The sequence below is a fragment of the Antrostomus carolinensis genome, unplaced genomic scaffold, assembly GCF_000700745.2.
Source record: "Antrostomus carolinensis isolate BGI_N321 unplaced genomic scaffold, ASM70074v2 scaffold645, whole genome shotgun sequence".
Taxonomy (NCBI): domain Eukaryota; kingdom Metazoa; phylum Chordata; class Aves; order Caprimulgiformes; family Caprimulgidae; genus Antrostomus; species Antrostomus carolinensis.
Window position 1 is genome coordinate 83,565 of NW_010315513.1, and position 10,524 is coordinate 94,088.

General features: G+C 39.7%; 1 protein-coding gene across 1 annotated transcript in view; it reads left to right on the forward strand.

Annotated features, from left to right (window-relative positions):
- NEO1 (neogenin 1) overlaps positions 1-10,524 on the forward strand; it is a 127,990-nt gene that overhangs the window by 78,877 nt on the left and 38,589 nt on the right. The window contains exons 8-10 of the mRNA XM_010167961.1: positions 4,491-4,645; positions 5,206-5,354; positions 6,382-6,520. Coding sequence (XP_010166263.1) covers positions 4,491-4,645; positions 5,206-5,354; positions 6,382-6,520 — 443 coding nt within the window. The remainder of the gene's footprint in view (positions 1-4,490; positions 4,646-5,205; positions 5,355-6,381; positions 6,521-10,524) is intronic.

Consider the following 10,524-nt stretch of genomic DNA (forward strand, 5'->3'; position numbering starts at 1 on the left):
AGGACAGTCTGCAGAAACGGCTGTTTCCAGTTCTTGCAGAGCAACCCTCTGGGCTCTACGGAAAGTCTACACAGCAAAGTACCTAAGCTGGTACTTATATGTAAGCAGGTGGTTTCATTGACTTCAATGAAATCTTTGTTTGCTTAAGTGCCCTTCTGGATCAGAGTTCAAAGTAGGCTCCAAAAGCCTTTTATTAGCACACATTCACTATTTTCTCAACTTCACCACTCCTTTGCTTTTTATAAGTTTTTTATTATGCCCCATAAAGACGGTTCTTATCACACATTTCACAGATTGGTATGAAAATACTGTGAAATCCTGCAGTTGAACCTGGATTTAGAAGAGGAGAACAATAAAATTAAAAAAAAAAAGTTTTGTTTACCATTGTGATGTTATGTGGTATTTTTTAACCAGTTAGTTGGGCTTTGTTGAAATACTGCTTGGTTACTGAATAAAAAAAGAGCTGAGTGTGTCACATGCACCTAAGTGGTCCAAAATAAAAAAAAAAAAAATAAGTCCAACCCTCCTTTCTTTCTCAGCGTGATAAAACACTGCTTAAATGATCACATTGTAGACCTTGAATTATACGTGATCATGTATCTTTGCTGTGGTTTTAAGTGCATGTGTACCATCTCCTCCTACTATTATATTTTTGCTGATGTGTACCATTTTCATCACACGTGTCACTGGATCCTTTTAGTAACCTAAGCATTGTCACTTCCTTACTTGTATTTGAGCAGTGACCAAGCTGGGTGTTGGATTTATTTACCTTTTAAATTGTGAAAAATTATAAAAGTACCTATGGAACGGGTTAGCTAGATATTCTGACATCTTTAAACCATCCTTAAAGGGCTGTGGAGCATCATCTTCATATTGTGACTTGTAGGAGCTCTTAAATCTCTCTGCAGTATAAAAAGTAATGTGGTTCCTGAGGTATCAGCTGCCTCAGCCACTGCTGATTTACATTCCTTGTAGTTTTATCTGTTCAGTGGAAGGAGAGACACACAGAGACATGGTAAGGTGTTCCTTAGCTTGGCCCTTTGAACTTATTTAGAATATTACAAGGTGACTGGAACCTGGTTGCCCCCTATAATCATGGGGCACCTTTCTGCCATCAGTTCCTTTAGCTGCCAAGAGATGTCTTCTGCCCAAAGTTTAGTTGTTGCTTTTATTACTCCTGAAATTATTAAAGCTGGTTCTGATAGTGTGTAGTGTCTGCTGAGGAGTGAGTGAGAATAAAGATCCATAGGACTTGGAGGCTCTTCTTAAAAGAGAAACTGAAACCATCTGTGCAAGAGGAGCACATCAAAGCGTGGAAATCAGCCATGAAGGTGAATTGCTACTGCTTGTTTGACCGGCTAAAGAATGTCACCAGCTGGTGGCTTTCCTTAAACAAGACGTCTTCATGTTTGCTTGATAATGTCAAAAAGAGGTTTTTATTGAGGCAATTACATACGAATTACATGGGTGTCTCATGGCTTTATTGTCCCACCTCTAGAAGAACTCGAGTAATCTGATCAGATAAAAATGACCATCTTCTTTACAGATTATATAGTTATTACGGTTATTTCACCCTTGCGTTGGATATTCCGAATTTAAGGCAATTCCCCTGAAAAGGGTATGAAAATTCAAATGTTTTGCGGGCAGGCAGAGGGAGGTTTAATCCTGTGAGACTAGACAAGCACTCAAGCAGAACTCCAAACTTTTCAAGATCTGGACAAAAATAAAAGAAATAGCTAAAACTGTTAGTACAAGATGGTAAATTACACATGTGAGATACTAATATTAAACCCACGGCTCAACATAGTGTGCTTCAAACTGAGCAAATGGAGTTTAATTGTGTGCAATCACGCTGTCAGAATGTCTCTCCAAGCTCAATGCAGCTGACATGGCTGGCACAGACGATGTTCACTTTTTAATAATTCCCTGAAGGTTATTTTTATTATAAGTGTAACTTTAAACTTCACATTTCTGCTTGTTTTTGTTTTGAACTGTAGGCTTTTTTTCCCTTAGGTATTTGATAGCTGTTTTAAACCTTAATTCTAGTTTACAAAGCTCTTTAATTAGGAATTAAACTGGAATGAGTTAGGATAGTCATCATGTTCTGTAGGGTAATATAGTTATTCATATAGACCATCTGTTTTGTTACCGATTATGTCTACCTAAACACATCAGAGCTCATAAAAGGTGCTCAAGGCTCCCTAAGAAAGGGCAGAAATGAGAGATTCATGTAGCACTTAATTAGATTAATCTCAATGTATTTTTAACATACTCTTGTGAGGGAAGGCACTGTTCCTAGTTATTACTGAAAATTGCAATACTTTCATGTCTCTATTTATTTTTTGATAAATATTATCTTTCCATTAAAATACTTTGATTTTTTTGTAATTTTAAATAATAACCTTGGATTGCTGATTTTTTTTTTTTTTCTGGATAAAAATCAGTGAGTGCATTTACACTTGAGGAAGAAAATGCAATATATTTTGCATGTCAATGAGAGACAAACGTTATTCCACAGCTGTGAATCAGTTGGCACTTATTCTGGTTTTTCAAATACCATCGTTGTAGCTAAGACACATCTTAAAGGAAAATACCCATTTGAAAATGTGTTTTCCAGCCAACATTTTGGAACTAGAAAAGTTAGAAAGGGAAAATGTTTATCTTTTTCCCTGCTCCGCCCCCCCATTTCATTCTGTGGTGGGTATGATATTTCTTTAGTGTGTCTCTTGCTTCTCTGTCAGCTTCTTTCTTGCAAAAATTACTTTGTAAACGTTAAAAGAAGAAGGACCTTTTGTATATGTTTTTAATTGGAATATGCTATAATGATGCTTATTTAAGGATGGAAATTTTTAAAAGTTCTGAAATAAATTAAGGGGTTTATTCATTGCCATTTTAGCTCAACTTTCATGAAGAATATTCTAGAAAATGTGTTGAAACAGCTCTTTTGTTACAGTAAGGATGGTGTTTTCCCTCTGTATAGATACAGTGCAGAAATTAAAAGGGATTTCAAAATGTTTTCAACCAAGTTACACTAAATCAACCGTACTCGTTGATTTTAAAAGAACTAAATGAAAAATGGGGATTTTGGCATTATATTGCTGTGATAGAAACTAAAGCGTAACAGTGGAAGGTAGGAAAGGAGAGACAGTGGAATAGTTTTGCTTGGGCTCCTGCATTAAAGATTATTTAATAGCAGCTAATCATCAGGATGAGAATTGTCTGCCCTCTACTGTAGTGCTAACCAAAGTCTGGCAGACAAAAGGGAAAGGATTGTATTCAGAGCAGTCACATTGCCCCTTTTTTTTTCTTAGTGGGGAAGTTTTTTTATTTCTTCTTTTGTAATAGGGCTTTTATTTGTATTTGCAAGGAGTAAATTTTTTATTTGTGTTCAGGGAAGGACAATATGTGGATGTTGTTACCCAAACATACCTCTCTGAAAGTTTATGTGACAACAGCAATGTACTGGAAATAAAGACTGTAGTTAGTTGATGATTAATCTTTTAATCTTCCCCTCAAGCCTGAGCTTGATAAGAACCGATTCAGTTTCCTGAACTATGTTGGGGACAAGACTGTGCTTCCACGGGGCTGAAGGGACGGGTTCCCCTGCAGCTGGGAGATGCGATGGAGGTTCCTCATGCTGGTTGTCTCAATACGCATGCTCTCCCAACTGGATTATGCCTTCCAGCTCACAAAATGTTTGCTGAGTCCAACAGAAATGCTCCTTCCCACACAGCACGCTCGTTCTTTGGACTCTGGCAGCCAGACTGGGGCTCCAGTAGCCCGGAGCTGTCTCCTTGGGGTTGCTGGAGGTGAACATCTTCACGCCGCTTGGAGAGAAGCCCCTCTCACGTGTTCCATTCCCAGGGCCGATGGTTTCTGCTCACACATCAGACTGCACAAGAGCAGCGGAGATGCGGGCGGACGCTGCATTTTGTTGACTCCGCTACTTGTGTGGTAACAGCATAAACGCCACAGCTGTCTGCCTGGGTGTAGGCAAGTCAGAGCCCATGGATGGTCTGAAAAAAATCTAAATATTAGGGAGGAACTAAGTAAAGTTTGGAGGTAGAATACATTAAAACAGCTTCTTTGAAAAATACACAGAAAGCAGCCCCATAATATTAACAAAAATGCCCTAAATCTCGACAGACTCTTAAATACTTCTTCTGGCTTCAGAGCAGTAGGATAAACTATCACTATGAATTATATTGCACGCTGATACAAGAATAACAAAGGAACTACTTTGAATTTTGTGATGTGGAGTATAATTTATTTTTTTACTTCACTGCATTTTTTTCTAAAGAGAAATTAAAAAACTAGAAGCCAGTGATTTTGACGTATGACTGTTACAGTCTGTAGTACATGCAGGTTAAATAACCACATCATTAACACACTAGATATATCTTAGTAGCAACTCTTCCTTTATTTACCCCTCCAAAACCCTCTTACTAATCAAGAATCGTTTCTGTGCCCAAACCTTTTGTTTCCTAAAGGGAACGCATTGAAAATACGAGTCGTGCTGGAGAGACACAAGTGACCATCCAAAACCTGATGCCAGAAACAGTTTATGTCTTTCGAGTGGTGGCTCAGAACAAGCATGGCCCTGGAGAGAGCTCGGTACCCCTCAAGGTGGCAACTCAGCCAGAGGGTAAGCTCTAAATATTTTTGATCTTCTTCACTTTGAAATTGATTTTTTGTTTTGTTTTCCTCATTTGTGAACTTTCCCAGAATAAGCTCATATTCTTAAAAGTTGCACTTGCAGACCACATTTTCAAAATGATTTTCCAAGTTTTACCATGTTAGTATTGTTACGTGATTTATTCTCACCCTTAAGAAGAACTGTTAAGACATTCCTTGTTAAATTCTCTCAACTTTCTGTTAGAAAAGGAATACATTTAAATTGTCATCAACTGAAAGAGAAAAAAAAAAAATTTAAAGAAAGAAAAACTTGAAGAAAATGCGAAGTCTGCAATTTGTTCAAATCACTCAGGACAAAAGGACTCAGGCCCAGGGAGCAGGAGCTCCTTCAGAAATTTGGTGCCACCTTTACCCCTGCTAATAAATCCATGTGAAATCCTGAAATATGAAAAAAATGCCCATCTTTTAACTGGAATTGATGACTTGTGAAGTTGATGCTAAAATAGTTAGCTACTGAAAATGTTAATGGTTAGGCTTGGTGACTAGTGGAGTTTCACACTTATATTTCAGTTCAGCTGCCTGGTCCGGCACCCAATATCCGAGCGTACGCCAGTTCACCCACCTCCGTCACCGTCACCTGGGAAACGCCGTTGTCTGGCAATGGAGAAATCCAGAACTACAAGCTCTATTACATGGAGAAGGGACAGGACACTGAACAGGTACAGAGCCTGGCTCTTCCTACGTGATACACAACACCATTACAGCAGTTTTTTATTTTATTATGCTTTTACCATAAATTTCTAGAAACAACTTGCCAACTGTTTGTTTTTCTGATAGTCTGAATCCTTCAGTCTAAAATACAGAAATATTTAAAATTAAAAATCCAGTGTGAAATGTCTGTGTCTTGGAATCCAAACAGTATTTTTTGTGATGGCTTGTTTAGGTTTTCTCCCACATCAAGTCGCATTTGGGAATGTCTGTCGTATCGCAAGAAGAAAACTTCAAATAACTTAAGGGTTCTGGTTCAGATGGTGTGAAGGATGCTCGCGTAGTTTCTCTAAGTTGGCTGGTTTTATTTTAGTAAAGTAGGCTGATGACTGATTTTAGCATGATCCTTAATCTGATCTGTTCTTACTTCTTCAGTTCTTTCATCCAGTGATTGATATTTTGATGCTGCTGAGTGTCGAATCGATTAAATTGTCTTATGATTCTACTGGAAGAATCCAGTATGTTCTGTACAAATATAGGCTGCCACCTGAGAATAATCGCAGCTTCGGGAGGATTAATCCCAGTCATTTAATTGCCCATCTGATTGCATATGAATATGATTCCAGCTTTTAAAAAAGCTAAGGGAAGAATAGTTTTGTTAGCTTTTAAAATAGTTTTTGACATCTGTTTTTAAATAGGAATGTTGTTATTCTTCAGATAAAATTAACTTTTTGATTTCTGCATCACTATTCAAAATACAGTAATAATTTTTACTAATAGGCAAGTTTGCCAAATCCCTTTTCATTTACAGAACCAGTATCCATATTATGTTTTAAATTGGATAGAATTTTCTCCTGCAAGCTCCCTGTGAGCATCTTTCCAAGTCCTGGCTGTATAGAAACTGTGGGTTTGATTTGCAGGTTCAACAGAAAGTTGTCATTCCTTCTTTTGACTTTGACTATACTGAAAGTCTTAAGACATTTATAATCGCAGATCCGATTCTGACCTTGACATGTGTGTATGTTTCTGTATGAACAGGATGTTGATGTAGGAGGACTCTCCTACACCATTAATGGATTAAAAAAATACACAGAGTATAGTTTCCGAGTGGTAGCTTACAATAAACACGGTCCTGGAGTCTCGACCCAAGATGTTGTTGTACGAACGTTGTCAGATGGTAAGCTGCTTTATTCCAATTTTTTGGGGGCTTCCCCCCAGCCCCGGCTTCCTCTCCCCTTCCCCCTCCCTCCCCCCACCCCCCAGGAATTATGTGGTAATTTCCTTTAAGTGAATTTTTAACCAGACTTCTATGGTTTTTGTTCATTGTTGCCTTGTTTTATTAGTAATGTTGTTGTTGCGTATGGCCATACATGGTGAAAGTTCCCCCGGAGGCTTTCCAAATTGGGTAAAGGAAAATTGCTCTACCTGCAAAAATATCTGGTATTCGGACTACGAAACAACAGTGTCCTTTATTTCAACATCAGTAGTTCATTTCATGGGTTATTGAGTCTCCAAAGTATTAAGAGCAGACATAAAATCAACTATATCCAACACAACAACTCCAAATTATTTTTTAGGTTCTATAATTTTTTTTTCCATGTGAGCACACATCTGCTTTTGGAGTGTTTTTATTTTAATTGTGTTTATATGGGAAAATGTTGTATGTCTCTGGACTCCATTACAGATACTGTTAAATCAGTTTCATATAATGATGAAAGCAGGAAGTGGTAACCGTATTTTCTGTAAGGCAAATAAAGAGATAATGGGAGCAAATATAGATATACGAACAATTGTAGAATGATCAGAGGTAACATTAACTTTTATTTTTTATACAGAAGTTTATATATAAGAACAGTAAGACCAAAAGTGAGCCAGCCTAGAATCCTCTCTCCAGGAGTGACCAAAAGCAGAATAGACAAGCAGAGAGGAGTATTGCCCCAAATTCTCTATGTCCTAAAGTCTCTTTCTGGGGGACTTCCTGACTCTGCAGTGGTTTCTCTATATTTCTAATTCAGTTTCTCTTTCATGAACCCTGTCAGCATCCGCTTTAACCCATGTCAGCTTTTAGCATCCACATCAGGTGGACAAAGATCCTACAAGTAAATTTTCAGTGAAAAATCACCCCTTTTTAGCTCTTTTGAACCTGCTGTATGTTTGTGTCACTTGTTGCTTATAGCTGTCGTGCCTGGAAAAGTGAATAATGACTGTCCACCAGCCCTCTCTGCCCCATTCCTCATTTTATAGACCTTTGCTGTTTTCTCCCTCTTTTCCAGATTCCAAACTCACCAAAAAGGTTAGCCATTTCTTTTGTAGAAGCTGTTTCAATCTTCAGTGCCCTTTTCTGGACATTTTTCTAGGTTTCTTTTCTCCTATGTGCTTTTAAAAATGGAGGTAGAGGGGACCAAAATCTTATCAAAGATGCAAGTGTGTAATTACTAGCATTTGATTGACTTTTTTTGACTCGTTCTGAGCACTGAGGTGACATTTTTGTGGTAGACTGATCTTGGTGGAATTGATCTGCTTAGAGTCATCATTTTACATGTAGAGGTAGGATCATTTTTCCCATATGTGTAACTTTATCCACCCTGAATTTCACCTGTCACTTTAACGTCCAAGCACAAAATGTCCCGAGGTCTTTCTGCAGTTCTTTACCATCAGATCTTGTCTGTACTAACGTTTTTCACCTCCCATCTCATCCCCCTTTCGTCACTTACCGAAGTGTTGAGGAATAGGGGTCTCAGCACATACCACAGTGGAGCTCCACAGGTCATCTTCCACCACAGATGTTCCTACCTTCTCTTTCCTTTAACCAGTTGTTTACTCAGGCAAGGACTTCTCTCCTATCTTCTCCTTGCTTTGTTTCTTAAGAGCTCTCCAGCAGGTTTGTGATACAGGATTTACCTTTAAAAATGGACAAATACATATTATTACTCCACATATCTATGAATTTCATGCTTCAATTTATTTGCCTAATACAGGTTTCTGACTTACTACCTGAAGTTTCTCAAATGGAACCTCTTTTAAATACTGGCACCAAATTTCCAGTCTCCCAGCATCGAGGTAACTTGTGAGAGGCTGCAGCCGACTGTAAGTCATGCAGCCATTTCATTCACAAGTTTCTCGAGAAATCCTGGGTGAACAGCATCTAACCCTGGCAGCACGCTGCTGTTGGTCCTGTCTGGCTCTTCCATGATCCTTTTTATTGTCATCTCAGCTTGAGAGATCCTGTAAGTCCCTTGGGTGTCATGGAAACCTCTCCTCTTCCTTCCCCTCAGTACAAATGTAAGGTGTGTGGCCTTACCTTTTCCTCTCTCTGTCATACCCTGACCATTTGCTAACCCTACCATTTCTCTAAAGGGCTTCAACTATTTATTTGTTTGAAGAAGAATTTTTTATTATTTGTAATGTCATTTTCAAGTTTTCCTGAAATTCTTTTTTGCCCAACTTATGTTTTGACATTTAACCTATAGAAATATATTTCCAAAAACTTTCTGAAGGATGTTGTCTTGCTTCTTAGAGTCTTATAACCCTGCTGCTTAACCATGCTGTTCTCCCCTTCAGTCTCTCAAGTCTTTCTGGATGAAAGATGCACATTGTCTTCTTGTGTTTTTGTAGTGTGCTGTCTATATTGTTTCCTGCAGGGATTTCATTCTAAACTTCTTTTACCTTCTTTGGTGGTTTGACCCACAGTAGGACCATGAGGTCCTGCATTCACTCCCCCAACCCGGTGAGATGGGATGGGAGACACAACAAAGGGGGCATGGGGTTAGGAATGAAGGACAGGGACAGCTCACTCACCAGTTATGCTCACAGGCAAAACAGACTCAAACTAGGGGAAGAAAAATCAGTTTAATTTGTTGCAAATAATCTGGGTAGACAAAACAACCACATCTTACAACACCTTCCCCCCACCCCTCCCTTCTTCCCGGGCTCCAATCACTTTGCTCCCGATGTCTCTACCTTCTCCCCCAGCGGCACAGGGGACAGGGAATGGGGGTTCAGTCAGTTCACCTCTGATGCTTTTCCTGGCATGGAAGTCCAGGAACAAGAGGTTCCAACCCGAGCTTCCCACAGAGTCACGGATCTCTTGGGGCTCAGCTCCCGGCTCTGGCATGGGGACATCCACAGGCTGCAGACTCGCCCCCCCACTCTGGGGGTCCGCTCCCTGCTCTGGCTTGGGGTCACAATTTCAGTCAAACTTGCCCTCAGTCAAACTTGCCCTCCAGGGTGGGGTCCTCCATGGCCTATACGTGGGTACTGCTCCACCATTGAAACTCAATGGGCTGCAAAGCTCTTCCTTTTCCTTCTCCTACTCCATCAGGTGAACTGCGTGTGGATCTTTGTCTTTCCACCTTTTTCCTCTGGCAACGAAGCTCTCTCTGTCTGTCCGTCCTTTCTTTAGGCTGATGGTCGTCTTTTGTTTGTCAACGGCCTCTCCTCCAGGTACCACACCTTCTTCCTTTCAGGACAGTCCTTCCCTTCACAAATATGGATTCACAGAGGTGTTTCGCTAGTGCTCATTGGCCCAGCCTGGGCAGGGGGGTCTGAGCTTTCCGCTTTCATAAGGTCACCCTTCCTCCACTACCAGAAAAAACCGCCCCCTGCCCCACTAACCCAACACACCTTCTGGATAACAAACTTCCATGTTTTTATGTAGGTTTTTGCTCCCAATCTGTTAGGGTGTTTTGTTGCAGGATAGCTCTTCAGGTGTTACATTTTGAACCTGGTCCTCTTGCCTGGCTGGTGCTGCCTATCGAAGTGTGGAGTATCAGCCCATAGGAAATCTATTTTATCTTTTGGCCTGGTTTAACTTCTTAATCTGATCTGAGTCTAAGCTCACTTTAACATAAAATGAACTGTACACATGGTGAGATACGTGTATATGAATATGTTTACGTGCCTGTATCCTTTTCCTGTGTCCTGCTGATTGTCTTTCTCTCACCAAATGTGCAATGTATGCATTAATTATTAATCACTCCTTGTGAAACACATGACTTTTTTTAAAGGTTGTTCTGAAAGTAGGCACCAACTGTGTAAAACAAACAGCAAAAAAACCCCCTTAGCTTTCATTAATTTCCTCCTCTTAACCTGTGTTGCTTTTTAAAGGACATAACACTTAATCCCCAGGTCTGGTGGTTTCAGACTCGGCTCAGTTGGCAAGGGAGGAGGAAAACCAAATCC